We start from the raw sequence: 21,177 nt of genomic DNA, 5'->3' as shown, positions 1-21,177 counted from the left end.
AAATGTATTTGTGTTGCCCCTACTGTCCCCTGAAAAAAAAATCAAAGTTTTAATTTAAAAATCGAGAGTCTGCTGATATAACACACCTAACTCACTGAATATTTAAAGGCAACGTTAATCAGGGCTAGGATTTGTCTACAGATCTGTTTTACACTTTGTAAAAATAAATAAATAAACATAAAATAAAAACCCACAAGGAAATATTTAACATCCCTAGAAAAGAAATATGAATGCCTTGGCATTACCTCTGCTACGAAGTCTACTATTCGTCCCTTGACATGAAGACCTTTGAGAGGAATTGGGTTTCCAGATCTGTCCAGAAGACCAGCAGTCACATTATCCAGCAGATTTTTACTTGGCATTTGATAATCTAAAGAAATATTAAGAGGCAGGGTGGGGTGGGGGAGAGAGATGATTTATTGAAGGCAAACCCCCTTTATTGTAAAGGTTCAGAGTAATTTTCAGCATTAAAAGTGTAAAAAAAATGAAAACAAAGAACTCTCTGTAAGCAACTATCTTGCCTGGCCTTGATGGCAAATGTTAGTTCTGCTACCTAAATGCAAGGAAAGAAGTAACACAGAAACTAAATATGTTCATAGACATCTATATTCATGTAATAAAAATGGAGAAAGAGTGAAAGAAAATAAAAGCATTAACAATTCCTGCTAGATCAGACCAAAAGCCCATAGGATAAGCAATCCTATGGCTTGGGTGTTTACACAAAAACTGGGGCACAACTTTTGTGTCCGGATTTTCACTTTTTTAAATATGGCACAGAGAAAAGAAAATTAGAGCATAGGTAGGATCTGTATGGGAATAAAAGATGCGATCTTATGAAGGGAACAGGAGTCACCTTGGCCTCCTCATTCTTTCATGGGTTTTCCTTGGCATAATCTTTATAGCTCCACACCAAGGAAATGGGTTCGGCTTCAATTTCAAACTCCAATTGCAGAATACACCAAAGAAACAGACAATTTTAGGTAGGAATTCCTCACCTTCGGGCTGTGGCTGATGCTCTAGGGAAGGCGGCACATCCTGAATTTCAGGATGGAACTCCTTCACTTTGTCACCGGCGAGGGAAAACTTAACCACATATTTTATTTTGACCTGACTAGCTCTGTACACCACAAATTCGTCATCCTTATGAAAACAAAAGAAAACAAGAAGTAAACGTTAAGAGCTTTACAAGAGCAACTGATGCATTAGTGAGCGAAGCCGATACGTCGCCTCCTCACTTAGGAAGCTTTTGAAAGCAGGCAGCGGCAAAAGGTCAATTTAGCTAAAGAAAGTTCCACAGCAGCCACTTACAAGTCACCGAGGAACATACAAAAAAGGCAACAGACTTAGGTGGTAAGATGGATCGTGTGCAAGACACAGAGCTGAGGCCTAGGGTTGTATCCAACTGCATTCTGCTCAAAATACACCCATCAAAATTAATGGCTCTCAGGTGGTTGTGTCCATTTATTTCAGTGGGTCTACTCTGAGTAGGGATTATATTGAATACAACCCCTTGGGCTGGAGGGTTTATGTCAGGGGTGTTTAGAAACTGGTGTGCCTTAGTTGTGATTTTGATTTTCCTCTTCCCTCCCAGTCCTTCTTCCCTTTTGTGTCGTGTTTTTTTTCCTCTTTTTCTTTTAGATAGTTGGTACACACTGTCTCGTTTTGATTGCATGTAAGCTGCTCAGGGAGCCTTTTTGGCTGAAGAGCAGGGTACAAGTGCTCTAAATCAATAAACAATCAACATTTTCAGAGGCCTAGCTTATCAAGGCGTATTATGCCTTTAAAAGACAACAGCGGGCAACACCACAACATAGCTCGAACCGGTACCTTGAAGTCTCTTCCCTTTCTCAGTTTCCCCTTTTTCCTGGCAAGTCCATGCACGCTGTCGTAGCCTGCCGGTGCTGCAGTTAACGAACTGTCCATGTGACCTGTTTCAAAACACTTTCCAAGGGCTACATCGCAAATCAGCAGTAACCGGGTTCCATCTGTTCTGTTTGGCCAAGAGTAATTGATGCATGCGCTGTTAAACAAAGAAGAAGAAGCTGGTTGGTTATACTCAGACAAATATTTTAAGTACCATATTTGCCATAGCTTGGGTTTAACGAACAGAAAAAGGGCATGTGGGGTTTGCGGCTCTTGCCACATCAGCCCAAAGCTGTATACACACCATCCATTTAAAGCACATAACTTTCACCAAAGAGTCCTGGGAACCTCACAGAGCTAGAATTCCCAGCACTTTCGACGAACTACAGTCCCCAGGATTCTTTGTGGAAGATGCATGCTTTAAATGGACTTTAAGTGTATGATGTGTATGTAGCCTATGTTTATTATGGTCCAGACCCTACAACAAACCCAAATGCCAACTCATCTGAAGGACTTTATAGTGCTAGTCACAACATCAAGGGTTCACTCATCAACACACCTTCCAGTGTGGTACATATGCCATTCTGCATTCCACATAAGGCAAAATAATGGATTTAATGTCACTGGTCTCACGCTGCCCCTCACAGAGCTGCAATTCCCAGCACCCTTAGCAAACTACAGTTCCCAGGAATCTCTAGGGGAAATCATGTGCTTTCAATGTTTGCTATGTATGCAGCCCAAGTCCGATACTCCACTCTGGTTCTCAAAACGGATTTCTCTGTGGGGAAAGCACGTGAAGCGGCACTTAAGTTTACTCAGAAGCAAAAGGTCCAGAGGGAGACATCGTGAGGACGGGCCTTTTCTGGGACGGCTCCCTATTTGTGGAATGGTCTCCTCAGGGAAATTCACCTGGCGCCTTCATTACATATCTTAAGAGAAATGAAAATGTTTCTCTTCAACAAGGGCCATTGGCTGATTAATATTCTATGCCCTTTTAAATGTGTTTGTTATTGGTTTGTGCTTGTTTTGTTATGTATTCTGTATCCTCATTTTGTATTTTTATGTTGTGAACTGCCCTGTGATCCTCGGGTGAAGGGCGGTATTCAAATTTAATTAATTAATAGTAACAACAACAACAACAGGAGCAGCACACATAACACTCCCCACCAGGCAAGGCATGATAAGATCTCAACTGTTATTACTGCCAAAGAACTGCAGACCTTATGGAGTCGCTGAAATAGATGCCGCTGCCCAAGTGCCCACAATCCGTTCTTTCTACGCCATGCTCTTCAACGACAATCTTTGGCAAGAGCAGTCCCCTAGAAAAGCATAAGATTTACACAATAAAGGTGGATAATCTTTCTTTTTCGCTCGAGGGACGCATTCCCTCATAGGCCGCAAGGCAGTGGCAGGAAGGCCGGAGGCAAAAGACGACAGAGCTCTTGTATGTATTAGAGCCATGCAAAAACCGGGAGGTTTCTAAGCACATACCCAAATTTCTCCATCCTCTGTCCGGGCAAGCAAGAGGCATTGCCACAGTGCAAGGACACAATCTGGCAAGGCAAAAGCAGGAGGGTGCAGAGAAGGGATGGTGAGGAGTTTGGCTCAGTGAGGAGGGATGCGGCCTGGAGAAAGTTCCAAGGGCTAGAGAGACAGAGAACTGGAAAGCTGCACTCAGCCCCTAGGCCTCAGGTTTCCCACCTCTGAGGTAAAGCACCTTGACATACTGACACACAGTTTTTCTATACTAATAATATGTGTATCAATATTGGGAAAGGGAAGGGGGAAGGGATAAACAGACACAAAGGAGCCCAGGTTGTGTGGAGTCTAGTTATCTCCCTCATTCTTCACCATCAATGGATGAGGACTGTAGAGAGATGAGCTGCCCCACTCCACCAAACTTTCCCACTTACAGCTTGCAGACACACATTGCCTGCACAGGGGTGTCAGTAAACCACACTTCCCTCTTTGGACATTAATGGGAAGCTTTTGGGTTTGCTTCACGGCCTGCAAAAACAGAAGAGGAAGCAGTAACAAGGGTGTGCGTGTGGGTGCATGCGATTTGTGCATATCCTGACGTTAAGGTAGAACTGGACTGTCCAAATGCGGCCATTGTTATTGAAAGATAACCGAGCCTTTGGCCGAATGACTCTGTTGCCTTCTCGCCTCTCATGCGCAGCAGAAAACCACCTGCAAAGCTGAGACAGACCATGACGCAAGTCGTTACCGGGAGAGGATTCCAACGAAGTTGTGAACAGCCGAAGCATGGTATAAAGACTGGACATTGCCAAGGTGGCTCTCGAAAGCTGCTACTTCCGTCATTCTGCCTACTCTATAGATCTCCAAAACTTCTACGGGATGTTCACTGCAAGAAAATTTAAAACAAATAGAATGTTCACAAAATGCATTCCCCCCCCCCCAGTTTATGCCCCCACATTTATTCTGGCCACAGAGTCACTAAATGAGATTGAGCATTTTGCCACATACATTGAATATGCCCGAGGTTCTCCTTAGAGGAACATGTGATTTATACATGTTACATTTTTCATGTCTCACAAGATTTCGTAGAGCAATAGTTCTCACCCAGAATGTTTGTGTGTTTCTGTCTGTATTTGTTTCCAGTAGTCCAATGATCTTCACAGTGGTCTGGTTCACACAAACAGTAATCCACGGTTTATTAGTCAAAGCTTGATTTGTTTGAATGCACTAATCCAGTTTGTTAATGGTTTAATGAATGATGGTTTGTTTTAACTATGGTTTGGCTGATTAACTATGTTTTAGGGGGGCACCAAGACATTTGTCACGCAACCAAGGCATAAGATACTAGCCATCGCTTGTTTGCATGTCTGTGAGATGACTCACAGTTTGTTGTAAACCATGTCTTAGAGTTCTATACAAATTTAGTGAAGTTTAGTGTGAACAGACCTTTTCTCTGACGTTAAACGCAGAGGCCTTTGAAGCCAGGCTCTTAGAGTAAGTGTGTTTTCCTATTAACATGGGTTTTTATAAATGTTTTGAATCTACCACCTATGTCAGTGTTTAAGAAAAGATTCTTTGAGGTCCTTCAAAATCATATTACGGCATTAAAAAATGATTACTGAATCTGGGTAGTACAACCCAGAAATTACACATCACAACTGAAACTCACCCAGTATACTGGTCCATCTTTTCTTCAATATCCTGAAACTCTTCTCCAAAGACAGGACATATCCTGCATCTCAGAGCTCGGTACTTGGAAAGGGACGGTGGGTTAGGAATTGACATGTTTGTTTCATGAACGTTCAGCATGTCCCTGATTAGCTATAAAAAAATAATATAGCAACATTCAGTGTTTGTTTTTCCAAAACAAAGCTTTTATTTGTTTATTATAATTTACATTCTGCTCATTGTCTGTAGGCCCAAGAGCAGCTTACCTCAGAGGAAATATATGCAACAAATAATATTTTTTAAATCTGTTAAGACCAGGGATTGGGCGCCTCTGACCCTCAGGGCTAATGAACTCAAGTCAAAACTTGGAGGCAACTTATAGACACCACCAATCAGCAATACCTGCAAAGCCCTTCCCCAAAGTGCTGAGCAAGACAACACTTTGAAAGGGGCTTCAGAAGATCCCTGTGGGCAAAAGAAGCCACCTGTCAAACTTATCCACTTCTGCATTTGGGGGTGGAAAAAAACAAATCATCAACTGAACAACCAAACACCCACAAAACAGTCAGCAAGCTTCATAGGACTCTTCTTCAACTGAGAAAATCCCCAGTGACAACACGGAGCAAATTTCAGAAATGTAAATTTCATAATTAAAATAGAAATTTTCATTTTGTGACACATAAAATTGAATATATGGGATGGGATCATGGAACTCATGTGGCAAGGTTTTTTTTGCTGCAAATTTGTACTAGGCTTCCCCCAAATGATGCTTGGGCACCAAATATAGTGCCAGAACTGTTTCTGTGTGATGTAAACACGTTTTCATAAGCTGCCCAGAGTGGCTGGGGAAATCCAGTCAGATGGGCAGGGTGTAAAAAAAAAAATTATTATTACAAGCCAACAGGACCCTCCAAGAAATGCTCAAAGGAGCACCAGACAAACACCATTATGATGACATAAATGTTTTCCCTCTTGGCAAATACTTTCAAATCTGTGTTCTGGACCAAAGCCCACAGGAATTCTGGAGCATAAGAACTCTCTATTGTTCAAAGAGGATAGAATCATATTTTCTGCTCATTTGAGGGGTGAAATTTATTCCATCAGGCTTTTAAAATAAATTTTATAGTTTTACCACATTTTTAATTTTGCTGAGTCATCCGTGCACCTCTTAGAGACAACTGTAATTAAGCAGTACATACATTTTTGAAATAATGCAATTAAACAAACCTCTGGAAGGCTACAGGTTCCCCACCTGAGCACAACACACTCAAACTCTGGTTATACATAGGATACACTGAAAGCAAAGGTCAGATTCAACAACGTTACCTGACAGAGACTGTGCTTGGTAGATAACAACTTTCTGGTTACGTCATAATCCACAATTTTGTGAGGTATGATTTTATAAAACTCTGACATTATCTCCATTTTCTCTTTCGGAGATTCCAATTCATCCAGTGCCTTCCTTGCTCGGAGCAAAATACCTTCTGCTCTGCTCACCTTTTAAGAAAATGTGGTATAAAAATGTGTTATTTTCTTTCTTGCCTCCTTTTTTTTTTAAAGACTCAGACAAATGTGAAGAGAGACAGACAAGGAGGGCTAAGGGTGCATATACATCCCATATATTTAAAGCACATTCCTGCCTGCCTCAAAGAATCCTGGGAATTGTAGTTTATTAAGGGTACTGAGAACTGTAGCTTGGTGGGGGTTACACTACAGTTTGCAGGATTGGGGGGGGGGGGGCACAGCTACAAGGGATTCCACCACAAGAGAATGACTTCCACATAGCAGGACATGCACTTACGGAGGCTGTAGCCAGAACAGAAAGGAAAGAGAGAGAGAGAGGTGCGTCCCTTGCCTTCATAGAAATAAACCATTAACACGTTTAATGACAAACCTATCACAGCAACACTGGCTGTCACAATCCAGAAACAGAAAGCGCATTTGCTTGGCATTGTATTTCTGTTGGCATTCAAGGGAATTAAAGGCTCTGAGTGAGCCAATGTCTGCAAGTGGGATTGCCTTACATCGTTGAGGCTGAGTTCGGTTACTGGTTTAGCCAGCAGCGGAGTCAGGTGTCCAAGTGCTTCAATCCAGATCAGTTCCACAAACTTGCTGACTGTTTCAGGCAAAGAGCTGGAATTCGTTGCTTCTGCTATAAGCACCTGCAAACATACCAATGCGATCAGGCCACCCAGAAGTGCTTAATGGTAAATAGCGGTTTAAAAACAGAGCTAACAGAGAACATGTCGTGAATTTCAGTAACTGACATTTCTCTTCAGAACGGCATTAATATTTTTAAAAATAGGAACAGAAGCAGCCAAGCCTATGATTCTATGAATTAATGTCCCAGTTCATATGCCACATTAAACCTTAACTATCAATAACTTTTGGTTTAAAATGAATGATTGCCATACTGATGCATGCTGCTCTTAAGGGCCTGTTTGGCTCCTTCCCCTCATGTGATTTTGCCACATCAGGGGGGGAAGCAAATCAGAATCTGACTTTGTGTTGTTGTTGTTCTTCTTCTTATATATTTATTTATACTCTGCCTTTTTCCATGATGGGACTCAAGGCGACTTACAGAACTGCTAAAAACACAGAAAACTGAATCCTGAAAAAAATTACACTAACCTCTTGCAGCTTTTCTGAAGCTAGATATTCCACTTCATGGGGAAAATCTTCTTTGAACTGGTAATTCTCATTTTTCAGTTTTGCAGTACAAATCTCATAGACTATTCTAGCCTCTTCAGAAGTCCTTGCTCGTATAAATCGTTTCTTGAACTGAGAACAAAAGAGTGTCCCAATTCAACTATTATTATTTTTTAAGGAGAGGGGGGAAGAGAATCACAAAAAGAGAGACATTTCTCATAAATTATCCTGGCACTGAGACAAACTTAAATTCTAGTTTTCCTTGTGCTGTGAGGCACCCAGCTGTGGGTTTGAGAAGACACACACCTGCTCCAAATGTGATTGCAAGCAGCAAACCCTGGGAATTGTTCTGCTACAGTTCTTAGGTCACAGAGTAGAAAAGGCGGCCCAATCGGCTGCTAGACAGGCTTATGCTTGTGACTGGAAAGGTCCCTCATGTGAAATCCTGGAGACCCATTGCCAGTCAGTGTGGGCAATACAGTGTTGGACAGGCCAATGATCTGACTTGGTGTAAGGTCACATTTCCTAGCACAATTCAAAGCGTTGGCACTGAATGACCTCGGCCCTATATACCTGAAGGAGCGCCTCCATCCTCATCATTCAACCAGGACACAGAGATCTGGCAGTTCCCTTCTAGCAGTTCTCTCACTGTGAGAAGTGAACCTACAGGGAATCAGTTCAGAGGGGGCCTTCTCAGTAGTAGCACCCACCCTGTGGAACACCCTCCCATCAGTTGTCAAGGAGATGAGTAACTATATAACCTTTAGAAGACATCTGAAGGCAGCCCTGTACAGGGAAGCTTTTTAATGTGCAATGTTTTATTAGTGCTTTTATATACTTTGGAAGCCACCCAGAGTAAAATAAAATTAACATTTATTATTATTATTACTTAAAACAAAAGAGGGGGGGGGGAGAAAATCCAGAAAATTAAGCAAGAGCATAACACAACGTACGAAACCTCTCTCCTTCAAGAGCATTCACAACATCAAAGAAACAAACTAATGCATGATCATAACAACCACCCCAACTTACCTCTTTCCCATCCAACTGACTGTAGCATGTGCTTATGCAGAAAGGATAATCACAGTGCTGCTGAGAGCACTGAAGTTCAACCACCACATACCTGCCAGGTGCCGTAACCTGGGGCGGGGAAAAAGGTGTTTAAGTGCATTTCTCTTTGGTAGGCATTATCAGACTCATTTATTCGATTCAGTTTTTAACCTGACTGAACTAACCAAAGCAGCATAGCTTCACAAAATAATTAAAAAGTCAAACAAAAGCCATTTAACACCATCAGCAATATTGAAGTTCTTACCTGTTCAAGGACATCATACTTTGCAACCACAAAGCCTTCAGGGAAATAAGGAACATTTTCATCATTATTTGATCTGGAACCAATAAAAAAAACAGCAACACCAGACTCTTTATTACTGAATGCAAATGAGGCTGCAGTCCATCCCACCAGGATTCCCTTCTGAGTAAACTGTAAGCCTACAATATTAAAGTCAGCCACCTAATGGAAACATATAAGACTTCTGAACTCTTTCAAAAGTCAGTGGTGAAGGCTTGCATAGGAACAAGAGTGTGATTGAGTTTTATTTTGCTTAAAAGTGCTAACAAACAAAGGCAGGTTTCTTTTTGCATTTTGCTTGCTTATTTAAATATGCCAAGGGTTCCATATGAAAAGTACGGTCTCTTAATACTGGGTAGTGTCATGGTTAAAGTGTTTAACTAGGACCAGGATTAAAATCCCAACTCAGCCATGAAGCTCAGGAGGTGATCTTGGGCCAGTCACAAACCTGTTTGATCCTGCCAATTCTAATAACAGAGCAGCTGTAGGGAACCTTGGATGTTCTCCCTCCAAAGCATTTGCTCTACCCCTGAGTGCTGAATCCCTCTCCAAAGGGAGAGAACGTCTGTTCTTCTTTAAGTGAGAAAAATAGAAGCCAGAGAAGCCAAGAAAATTACCTCAGTTCACCCACATTGCTGTTGTCATGGGCCTTGCTGCTGTTCCATTCATTCTTCCCAGGAGTCCTCTTTTCTAGGTGGTCATCTCCGTAAACTATTTATTAAGACAGTAGTTATTTCCCTTATCCCACCAGCTGCTTTTTCAATTAGCATTCATGTATATGAACCACAACTAATAAATCTCAAAAATCAAGAAAGATAGTAAGAATTTGAAAGGCAGTTTTCGGTGAGGGATGATTTTGCTTCGCTTCAGCCCACCAAACCACCCTGTAGACAGCAAGCTGCTTGGTTTGTTCCCAGGCACCAACCCACAGCTCGGATCCCATCTAATTTTAGGGTTTAACCAGATGTGGGCTGCCATTTTCCCTCAACCACTGTCAATACACATTATCTTCCTGCAACAGTAGACAGATCCTGCCATTTGCAGTAAACCTACTCTCTCCCTTCTGCCCTCCAACAAGACACAACAGCTGTCCATGCCACTTCACAAACAAAGGAAAAGATTAGACCACTTTCTTATTTCCTTGGCTTTTCATCTGTATTGTGTTTGAGCCTATTGTCACTAGAGATACAGTGGTGCCTTCGCAAGATGAAAAGAATCCATTCCGCGGGTCTTTTCGTCTTGCGGTTTTTTCGTCTTGCGAAGCAAGCCCATTGACGGAGTAGCGCTATTAGCGCTATTGGCTAAAAAAGGGCTAAAAACGGCTTTTTAACGTTTGGGAGATTAGCGGTTTTGCTGCTAAAATGCTTTTAGCAGCTTAGCGATTCAAAATAAGGGGTTTTGGAGCGGGAAAAAAATTCAAATTTTTTCGTCATTTTTCGTCTTGCGAAGCGCCTCTGCAAACGGAAAACCCTTTCGTCTTGCGGGTTTTCTGTCTTGCGAGGCATTCGTCTTGCGGGGCACCACTGTATTAAATATTTATTTTATTAAATTTCTATACTGTCCTTCATCCAGGAATGACAGGGCGGTTTAAAATACAAGCGGTGGCCATTTTGCGTGTGTCCAATTGATGTGTGGCTGCTGATGCCTGGGTCCTTTTGGACCCAGAAGATGGCAGAACAGGGGCAGAAGTGGGGTAGGGCAGAACAGGGGTCGGCCAGACTGGAGGTGGAAGAGGGCAGGGTGGAGCAGGCTTATGCGCACTCCACTGCGCATGGGGACCAGAAACAGAACCCTGCGCAAAATGGTCACCGCCTGTATAAAAACACAAAAATACATAATGTAATAACAAAGAGAAGCATTATCCACACACACACAGTTCAACAGGCCATATATTACAGAATTAGCTAAAGGCCTGGGAGGAGAGGAATGTTTCTGCCTGGTGCCTAGTTGTTATCAGGGTACTCTTAGGAACAAGGAAAACAGCCTGACATCAAGGTACTTCCCTATTCCATCAAGCTCAGTGTTGCTTATACTGAATGACTCTCTAGGATTACTATTATTATCTATTGAATATATATACTGCCCTATACCCGGAGGTCTCAGGGTGGTTCACGGAATAAAATCAAGATATAAAACCACAAAATACCCAATAAAAATAAAAACAACAACCCAATAGCCCCCCCCCAAAAAAACACATTTTGAAAGGGCATATGATTTAAATCAAATCTACTAAAGGCCTGGTTAAGAAGGAACATTTTTGCCTGGTGCCTAAAGGTGCATAATGAAGGTGCCAGGTGAACTTCCCTGGGGAGAGCATTCCACAGACAGGGAGCCACTGCAGAGAAGGCCCGTTCTCATGTTGCCACCCTCCAATCATTCTAGCCTTACCTGGAAATGCCAGTGATGGAACTTGAGACCTTTTACACATAAAACATGCACTCTTACACTGAGCTATGGCCCCTGCCCAGCTTCAGCTTTCTATTTACTAGTACAGAAATTCTGCAACCCAAAATCCTTTTTTTTTTTTTTTTTTTTTGCAATGTGAATAAGTTGAGCAAACAGAAACCAATTTACACAATCTTATTCTAGTTTAATAGACTTCAAAATGCTCTACCTCCAGAGGAGTGTTCCGACAGCAACTCGTCTTCTGAGGAGGACTCTAGTCCATGAGAATTTCCCCTCCATGACTGCTGGGCTTCGTAGTCATCAGCCTGTAAAAGTCTTCTTTCTTTAACTGAGTTCCATACGAAATCAGCACCTACAATGGGCAGCTGATATTTCTTGACGGCTTTCAGATGAATGGAGCTGAGTGCATTAGCGTCGTCAGTGACTATGTGAGTACACTAAAATGTAATGAGGGGTTCAGTTTAGAAAATGAACTGTTCATACTAAGGAACATATTGTGGGTCTACACACAAAAAGAATCTTGCGGCAACAGTCACTACACTATCTACCAAGGCCATTACTCGGTGTCATACCAAACCCAAGTAATAGAGACATCCTCAGAATCCCCTCCCTGGCCCCCCGTTGAGGCACATATCCTCCGAAGGCCACATATAAGCAAAATATATAAGATCCCATCAATAATGATCATCAATAATAGCATCAATAATGATCAATAAGATCCCTTCAATAACGCAGTAGCAGCCAGAGCATAAAGTGCTACATTGCTTTACACCTCTGTTTACAACAAAGAACTAACCATTTAAAACTTACCTCATGATTTAAAACAAATTTAATCTGCCCACCGTTTTCTTTAATGCAGCCATTCAGTCTGCTCTTTTCCAGAACGGATAATTTTTTCACTTTCACGAAGAATACGCAGTTTGCAAAAATTTTCACTGTCATCCTGCAAACTAATAATAAGAATTTATTATTTACACCCTGCCCATCTGACTGGGTTTCCCTAGCCACTCTGGGCGGCTCCCAACCAAATACTAAAAACACAGTACAGCGTTAAACATTAAAAACTTCCCTAAACAGGGCTGCCTTCAGATGTCTTTTAAAAGTAAGATAGTTGCTTATTGCCTTGACATCAGATGGGAGGGTATTCCACAGGGCAAGTGCCACTACCGAGAAGGCCCTCTGCCTGGTTCCCTGTAACCTCACCTCACGCAGTGAGGGAACTGCCAGAAGGTCCTCAGTGCTGGACTTCAGTGTCCCTTAATCTTTATTTAGGTAAAGGAGGTATGGTTTTCAAGTTACCGAACAACACCCACAACACCCATTCATGACGAACCTGTCATTTCCTCTTAATCTGTTTCTAGGTCCCTATCCTCCATGACATCTTTATCATAGAAATTCTATATGGGAAACATTCAAACCTGACATTAATTAAAGCTTTTTACTAGTCCACATTAGTCTCCTGCTCTCCAAAGCATAATCTGATAATGGCCTGGTTTGCACAGGGAAAAGTCAACCCTTCCCGGGGACCCTACTCAAAGGAAAGAAAAGAGGAGATACTCCTTTCCCCCACTCCGCTTTTCTCATAATGTAAAAATCTGAAGATTTGAGTTCAGACCCTACAACAAACCCAGCTGTCAACTCTGTGCCCTAATCACAGAACCTAAATGCGTCAGCCACAACATCAAGGTCTTGTTCACCTGCTGGCAGTGGCGTAGCGTGGGGGGTGCAGGGGGGGCCGGCCGCACCGGGCGCAACATCGGGGGGGGGGGCGCTCTCGCACTCGCAGCTCTCTGCCCCTACCTGGCTCACTCACTCTCTCTCGCTGCAGTGCTGGCTGTGCGAATCTGATCCGAGCTGCTGGGTCGCCGCCCACTGTGGAGGGGAGGGTGCCAGGCGTGCAGTGCGGAGAGAGAGCGAGGGACTATCTGGGGGAGGGACAGTGCAGCGGGGGGGGGGCGCAAATTACTTGCCTTGCCCCGGGTTAGGGGGCGCAAATTACTTGCCTTGCCCCGGGGGCTGACAACCCACGCTACGCCACCGGTTTACAGGCTATTTTATAATGGAGTATAAAGTGCAGCTTTTCCCCAAGTACCTAGGCAGACAATTGGGCTGTAAGTAAAGTCCAAAATGGCCTATAATGAGATTGTCCCTAGATAATCTATCCTCATGTAGCTCAAAGAAATACCTTGGATCTCAATGTGTGAGCACCAACCTTTATTTGTAGAAAAAGATTATTTATTTTCTATCCTGCCCTTCCTCCTAAAGCAGCAAACGAAACAGCAGAACAATACAAACATTAAATTTAGAACAAATTTCCTTGGCGCTAATTAGCTCCCAAAGTTTCTAGAAATAGCCCTGAACAAACTTATGCTGCAGTCTGCTCCCATAAGACTTAAACATTTCTGGTGTAAAACTGTCTATACGTCATTTACTGTACTTTAAATCAGGGATGGGAAACCTTTGGGCAGCTGAACTTCAGCTCCCATCAGCCCCAGCAAGCAGAGCTAATAACCAGGAATGACGGGGGTTGTAGTTTAGCAAGCCCACAGGCCAGCTACAACCGCATCACACCCACGTTTTTGAAATACATCTTACAAAGGAAGCAACATAAAGAGATGCATTTCTAAGCAGAAAGCAACACTCTGTCAATTTCTGAATTTTAATTTGTTTTGCACTATTCTATTGTGGTTTTCAGTTTTTGTATGTTTTAAATTATGGTTGCACTTTTTTGTGCTGATTTTATTCTTGTAAACTGCTTTGAGGGTGTTGGGATATTTATATATACACAGTATATGAAAATGTAAAGGGACCCCTGACCATAAGGTCCAGTCATGACCGACTCTGGGGTTGCGGCGCTCATCTCGCTTTATTGGCCGAGGGAGCCAGTGTATAGCTTCCGGGTCATGTGGCCAGCATGACTAAGCCGCTTCTGGCAAACCAGAGCAGCGCACGGAAATGCTGTTTACCTTCCCGCCGGAGCGATACCTATTTATCTACTTGCACTTTGACGTGCTTTCAAACTGCTAGGTTGGCAGGAGCAGGGGCCGAGCAACGGGAGCTCACCCCGTCGCGGGGATTCGAACCACCGACCTTCTGATTGGCAAGTCCTAGGCTCTGTGGTTTAACCCACAGCGCCACCTGCGTCTGTGTGTGTGTGTGTGTTGTTGTTGTTGTTGTTTAGTCGTTAAGTCGTTTCCGACTCTTCGTGACCCCATGGACCAGAGCACGCCAGGCACTCCTGTCTTCCACTGCCTCCCGCAGTTTGGTCAGTGTGTGTGTGTATATGCAGTATAATTTTTTTTAATGAAATACAGCTTACAGTAAAATTTTGGAGGAATAAGTTCTGCTGCAAAGTTAGGTATGGTGGGAGTTCTAGTTCAGCTACATGGTGAGCATGGGCGGGGGGGGGCAGCTGCCCCCACTAAAAGTAGAAATTGTAGAAAGATTTTGACAGGGTTTTCTGAGCACTCGGGAGTCAAAAGGAAGTGATTTAAAACAACTGCTGTTGAGTGAGACTTTGCTAGACAGAATCTGCTAGACAGAGCCAGAGAGAGGATGATGACAGATGGGTGCTCAGCCCCTCCTAACCATAAATCCTGGCTACGCCCACGATCGGGAAGTCGGCAGGTTCCCTATCGCTGTGCTACCGCCTGACCCAAAGAGAAACGAAACAGAAGAAAATGCAACCCCGAGAGGGAAAACAGGACCCGTTCACAAAGCTGCCAGCGCCCTTATCCCTGTGCCTTTAATACAACTGCGGGACAAGGAGCAAAATCTCCGTGGGTGGGGCTTTTTTTCCTTTCCCCTTCCCTGCCCCCCCCCGCCGGCCTGCAGCGAAAGCTCAATCGGTGCCTGATGCCATGCAACAACCAGTAAATAAAAGGCACAAGAACCTTGCCGGGCAGGAAAGTTGGCAACCCTTCCTCCTCTGTCAGACGGCACCGTTAACTGATCTGCTCCGCCTGGAAATCAGAAACGAGGACGAGGCAGGAAATCCGAAGAGCACCTTGCCTGCTAGCTGCCCGTCGCCCCAGCCCTGGCAGCAGCTCGCTTCCTGGTTCCGACAAGGCTCACGCCCCCGAGGTTGCGCCGGATACCAGGAGGGGCCGCTGCAACCTCGCTGCCGGAGGGGGAAAGCCGGCCTCCAATCAGGAGTCAGCACTGGACCGCATCAGCGAAGCAAAAGCAATGGAAGGGCCAGGATCTGAACTTGGATTAATGTTTTCATCGCTGCTGGGTCATCATGATAGCAGCAGCTGGAGCTTAAGGCTGTGTGGCGGGAGCCTCGGGCAGCTGACCAGGGCTGCACTGAAAGAGCTAATCACTTTGGGACAATCTGCTAAGGCAGAGATCAGAAGGCTCCCAACTGCCTCTTATTTAAGTGCTTAAGAAAAGCATGCAATTTTGCAAACTGGACATTATCAGCTTTATTGCCGGGCATTTGATTTACACCCGAATAAACAAGCCTTTAGGGCAGAATATCTGGACTTTTAAAGTTACGTGAGCGCTGTGTTTTTAGTATTTGCACAATCGGTGCTTAAACTCTGTTGTTTGTGATCGTTAAATATAATGGTAGGCTGCTTCATTTCAACATTAACATTTTGTGCTGTCACTGCTATCGCTTTCACTTTTGCAATGTTGTTTGCTGGACTAGTGTGAATTTACTATACAGTACAGTATATATCAGAGTCGTCCGCGACTGGACCTACCTTTACTAGCATAATAACTGTGAAAATTAGAGGATTTGGGTAAGATCCTATCCCTGTACAACTGAAGCATTTTAAAAAATACAATGGCTTAAATTGGTTTCTATAAGTATGGAGTCCTCCTGTTTAATTTGTGGATTTCATTCAGAGTGCATAGTCAATCATTTTACAGATTTTCTCCTGCCCCCACTCTAGGATAGAAAAAAAGAATTCTGTTAAAGCACAGAGACAGACCTAACATACAGCAAACGTTTTTTGTTTGTGGATGAATCAGTTATTTATGTATGATACAGACTGAATTAACAAGCAGGTTTTCTCAAAAAAGCAACACCTTTATTCAAAGCTTATGAATTCCACTATATGTTATATAACACTCTCAGATACAACACTCTACAAGCTTTTGTGATCTCTTGAGGTTTCTCCTCCAGCGCTGATTCTGGCACTTACTCTTCGAAGGTGGTTTCTCAGCACAACCCTGTAATACAAAGCCATACTAACACCAAGAGTTGCAACAGAAACAAATAATACGCTTCCTATAAAAGTTCCCATAACGATACCACTCCAGTCTTTCGAAGTTGGTCCACTTTCAATGCTGCCACCATAACCTTCCTTTAGGCAGTCAGGAGGGGCCCAGCCATAATTGCAATGGCAGTGCTTATGGTTGTTGCATATTCCCCTGTTATTGCACATTGAGACATTACAATCGTACTTCAAGAGGGACACGTTCTTGCATTCTGCATCAATACACATCATACCCATGCCACAAGGAGTCCCGTCTTGCACTGCTCCAATATCACCTCTACCCAGTCCTTTGTGGTAGTCTGTACTCCAGCACTTAGTATCACCAACAAATGTTTGAATTAGGGTGCTGTGTTCTGCCAAAGAAGGTAATCCATGAATATTATCACAATGGATTCGGCCACACAGAGTATTAGCAGCATTACATTTAATATATCTACGACGCCTAAAACCACAGTTTCCAAAGCGATCACCTTGAGCATTCAGTATTTTGTAACAACTCTCTTCAGCAACTGTTGCATCCTTGCCAAAGATGGCTTTGCACTGCGCATTGTGAGTAGTACAATGACCATGATAGCAATAGGCACCATCATTGCATGGGGCACCATCTTGCACATAAACATCCTCAGGACACTGCTCTGAATCCCCACTGCAGTACTCTGCAAGATCACAGACACTGATATTCCCTCTGCAAGTGTATCCGGCTGCACGGTACTGACACCTGACACAGCACTGTCCAGAAGCACAATTGGCACCTGGACGCAACATGCAATTAGGCTGGCAGCAGGGATCCGATTCACACTGAGTATTGGTACCACAATCACATTGCTCTCCTTTTTCCACTACTTTGTTCCCACAGATTTCAAACTTGTATATTTGATCAGGGTCTGGAGGAATTAACAAGCAACCCTTGTTCCTGTTTTCGTAATACTCTGCATAACTGCAATTGCTAAACTTATCAGTCTTTACCGCAGTCTCATGCATAATGCATCTACGCCTATCACACTTACAACCTCTTGTATCATGTGACAAACCAATAGAATGGCCTAATTCATGGGCAAATGTTACAGAGATTAAGTTCAAATCTGAAGACATTGATGTTTGGACAACTGATCCCCAACTAGAAGTACAAATAGTGTTTACATACGCCAATCCAACTTGATGTCCAAAATTCTTGTGCACAAGTAAGTGAGCAACATCATTCTTTAAACGTTTAAGTAACGTGTCCCGTCTCCATGTATTAAAAGCATAAAGTGTGCCCCCCATTTTGTCTCTAATTGTTATTTGGTCATTTTCTGACCATATCTCTAGCCCCACAAGAGAGATCCGAAGACCAAGTGGCTCGTAGAATTCATTTGCAGTATGGATGACGTAGAAAATAGTCAAAGCAGTTTCAGTTTTGTTATTATTAAACTTAGCATATTGATTATGTGACACCACAACTGCCACCTTTGCGTATCTGATGTGTGGCCACCAGCGTCCGGCCGGAGCACTTTGTACTACAACACGCTCTGCCTCCCGGATCATGGCCTCTTGATGACTTTGCTCTTTCTCCGTCAACCCGCACCTCATGCGCGTGACACTTTCGTCTACACTCAGCTGATACACCACATGTTGAAAGGTAGCAGATGCCTGAGCAGGGTGAATTTCAAACGTCTTGTTTTCTAATTGGAACACGCCTTTGAGTCCTCCTGAGCAAGTGGTGATGGTGGCTGAAGAGTTAGGATTGCCCTGTATGAAGCCACTGTAGAAACAATCGTCCCTGATGAAAGGATAGTCAACCTGGAGGTTCCCCTCATTGTACGTGAAGATGGGAAAGTGTTTAGGAACAATGCCCTTCTTCTGCCTGAGACGCACCACCTGGCTCTTCCCCTCAATCTGCAGCAGGTAGCTGACATCCTGGATTTCCTCTTGTCCATATCGGATGCTCAGTTGCCTTGGGATGGTCACCTCATAAGAGGCATACCTAAAGCCCTGTGGTGGTGTCTGGCCACTAGTCTCAGCCAGGAGATTATTTAAAAGCATCACAAGTAGCCATGCCATAGTACCAGTCATCTTCCCAGAAAGATGGAGCAGGAACCATGAAGCATCAAATCTGGCACCTCATCTCAGAAAGGGAAGCCCTTTGTCAGGTTAGCAGATAGATGGGAGGGAGCCTTTATGCCATTTAAAAGAGGCAGAGGATTCCGAACATAGCAACAGTAAATAGATTCCCCTGTGGAATGTGGGTGGGGCTTGGAATATAAAAATGGAATAGAATGGCATAGGAAGGAAAAGGCTTCTGGGAGGGGGCTGGCTGACAGGGCAGCAGGAAGAAAAGTTAGAAAGAGTCTAATAGCACCTTATAGACTTAACAGTTTTTGCTTTGCCATATGATTTTGAGGACTTAGAAAGACCACCAGATGGATGATGATTATGATCAGTTGTCAGGGTCATTTCAGTAATGCTCATATGCTACTGTGAAAAGGACACTTTGCATACATTTAAGCACTAATTGAATTATCACATACTAGCAATGGAATAGAAAAAAGTACATATGCCTTAAATTAAAGTACATACCTTAATTTTTTCATACTTTTCACCATGTGTACAAAATAGTGTTGAATACTATTGTCCTTGGGTCTGCTCAGCCCTGACTGCAAAGTCTGCTCTAAAATAAAGTCTTGAACCCTGCAGCACTCCTAAGGTACAACCTTCAGGAGTGATTTCCCCATTCTGGCTAGAGAGCTACTGGCCTACACCGTCATCTTGCTGCCAGTCAAGCTGCACACCTTTTCTGTGTAGCAGGGGCAACCTCTGACTCCTCTCTGTCTGACTCTCAGTCTCAGATCCTTCTCCTGATTCCCCCCTGATTGCTCAAATCCTCTGCCTCTAGTCTAGCACATTGCAGCTCATCGCTTCTGCAGACTGCTCTGCAGTGTCCTACACCACAATCCAGGATCTAATCCATGGTGGGCAGCTCCCACCACTCTTCCTCATCCAGTCCTTCCCTGACATTGTGCCATTTTGAACCAAGATGGCAGACCAAATTAACCCTAATTATTAAATAGTAGCTCCCCTCCCAAAAGAATTTATTTAGGGCTAGGTCAAATGCTCTTCAGGTCAAGCTGGAATACTGGGCTGGTATGGATGGATGCATGCATGCACAGCCAGCCCACAATTTCACAAATTGCACTATACATTATTTTCTTTTTTTGTCCATTGACTTCCCGGGCAATGCTGGGCACTCCCCGCTAGTACCTAATGTTTGCTAGAGCTTATTCTAAATTAAGTGCACACCTTACAAACATGCTAGGAACGGTTAGGACATTTTCCACTCATTTATTTACTTTGGCAATGAATGAAGAGAAACAGGATTCTGAGTGGGCAAAGGGTGAAGACTAGGGGACTGTTTCTAGGCACAATCTGGTTTGTTGCACTAGTAACCTCAGATATTATGATCCAGTATGTGGGGACCCCTATATAAAGGCACGGGGGGATGTTGTTGCCTTACCATCTCTCTGTGCCCTCCTGCTGTGGAAGCTTGTGCCATTAATCCAAATCTTTAAATGTGCCACAACACCCATTCTGTTTTTAGTTAATTCACATTCCTGAAGGTTGCCTAGAAAAATTATGATTGATGATCAAGCCTAGTTGCTAGTGCACACCCTCCTCTCAACAACTACAGCTTGGTGGAGATGTGGTCTCTATTTATTTAATAAGGGAGGGGTATTGAATAGCACAGTAGTGGGAACCAGCTGAAGGTGGGCATCTAGAAAAGATCCCAAACATTACACAATCACCACAGAATAAAACGGGGAAGGGGGGGGAAGGGTCGATGGAAATTTATTTTAAGGTTTCATGATAGCGTTACTACCACTGTCTCCGCTTGCTGGATACATCACCTTGTCGTGATGAGTGGGCTTGCATGTTCCTATGACCCCTATGAACGAAGCTGTCGGGAAATATGGTACTCACAGCTGGGTCACCCAAGGGGGTAAGGTCAAAGGGAAGGAGCTAGACAAAGAATGATCCAAGAAGTCCTCAACGGCAGAACAGGCAGATGATAACTAGTGGTATGTTACAACAGCTGTGAAGGCGGATGAAGGCTGCAGCAGATGGGAATCTACCAGTTTGTCGTGACTACTTTGTGCCATCGGAACAGAGCCCTACTGCGAAGATTGTGCTTTGCAGAAGCTTACGAAAAACTAGGTCTATCACTCAACATCCAAAAAAAGAAAGTGCTGCACCAACAAGTACAAAATAACCCCTCTGCAGCGCCACAACTCCAACTCAATGGTGTAACGTTGGAAAATGTTGATCACACAAGCAAATTAAAAAGAGAAAAGAACAGAATACAATTAACAAAATTATTGTGAATGGTGAAGAGACAGCCAGTCCGAAAGAAATTAGAAAAGGATTCTTGGACTTTTATAGGCAACTATATAGAAATAAGGGAAGGAATAATATGAAGAAAATAGAAAGATTCTTAAAAGACAAAAAGGTGCAGAAGATCCCGACAGAACAAAAAGACCAGCTGAATACCCCAATAGAAGT

General features: G+C 43.4%; 2 protein-coding genes across 2 annotated transcripts in view; both read right to left on the bottom strand.

Moving 5' to 3' along the window:
• PARP4 (poly(ADP-ribose) polymerase family member 4) overlaps positions 1-16,058 on the bottom strand; it is a 49,985-nt gene extending 33,927 nt beyond the window's left edge. The window contains exons 1-15 of the mRNA XM_083436037.1: positions 15,310-16,058; positions 12,227-12,366; positions 11,625-11,853; positions 9,628-9,721; positions 8,975-9,047; positions 8,692-8,799; positions 7,642-7,791; positions 7,035-7,172; positions 6,337-6,507; positions 5,012-5,163; positions 4,091-4,228; positions 3,084-3,182; positions 1,828-2,020; positions 996-1,140; positions 246-370 (exon numbers count right to left, since the gene is read on the bottom strand). Of these exons, the coding sequence (XP_083292163.1) occupies positions 246-370; positions 996-1,140; positions 1,828-2,020; positions 3,084-3,182; positions 4,091-4,228; positions 5,012-5,163; positions 6,337-6,507; positions 7,035-7,172; positions 7,642-7,791; positions 8,692-8,799; positions 8,975-9,047; positions 9,628-9,721; positions 11,625-11,853; positions 12,227-12,358 (1,947 nt within the window). The 5' untranslated portion in view covers positions 12,359-12,366; positions 15,310-16,058. The remainder of the gene's footprint in view (positions 1-245; positions 371-995; positions 1,141-1,827; positions 2,021-3,083; positions 3,183-4,090; positions 4,229-5,011; positions 5,164-6,336; positions 6,508-7,034; positions 7,173-7,641; positions 7,792-8,691; positions 8,800-8,974; positions 9,048-9,627; positions 9,722-11,624; positions 11,854-12,226; positions 12,367-15,309) is intronic.
• Positions 16,059-16,433: 375 nt separating this feature from the next.
• LOC310675447 (disintegrin and metalloproteinase domain-containing protein 20-like) lies at positions 16,434-18,825 on the bottom strand. The gene has a single exon (XM_083435927.1). It carries the CDS (start codon positions 18,694-18,696, stop codon positions 16,513-16,515), a length of 2,184 nt encoding a protein of 727 aa, XP_083292053.1. The 5' UTR covers positions 18,697-18,825; the 3' UTR covers positions 16,434-16,512.
• Positions 18,826-21,177: the final 2,352 nt, after the last annotated feature.

Source organism: Podarcis tiliguerta (assembly GCF_965153285.1).
Source record: "Podarcis tiliguerta genome assembly, chromosome: 4".
Lineage (NCBI taxonomy): Eukaryota > Metazoa > Chordata > Lepidosauria > Squamata > Lacertidae > Podarcis > Podarcis tiliguerta.
This window is presented reverse-complemented; position numbering and strand designations above follow the sequence as displayed.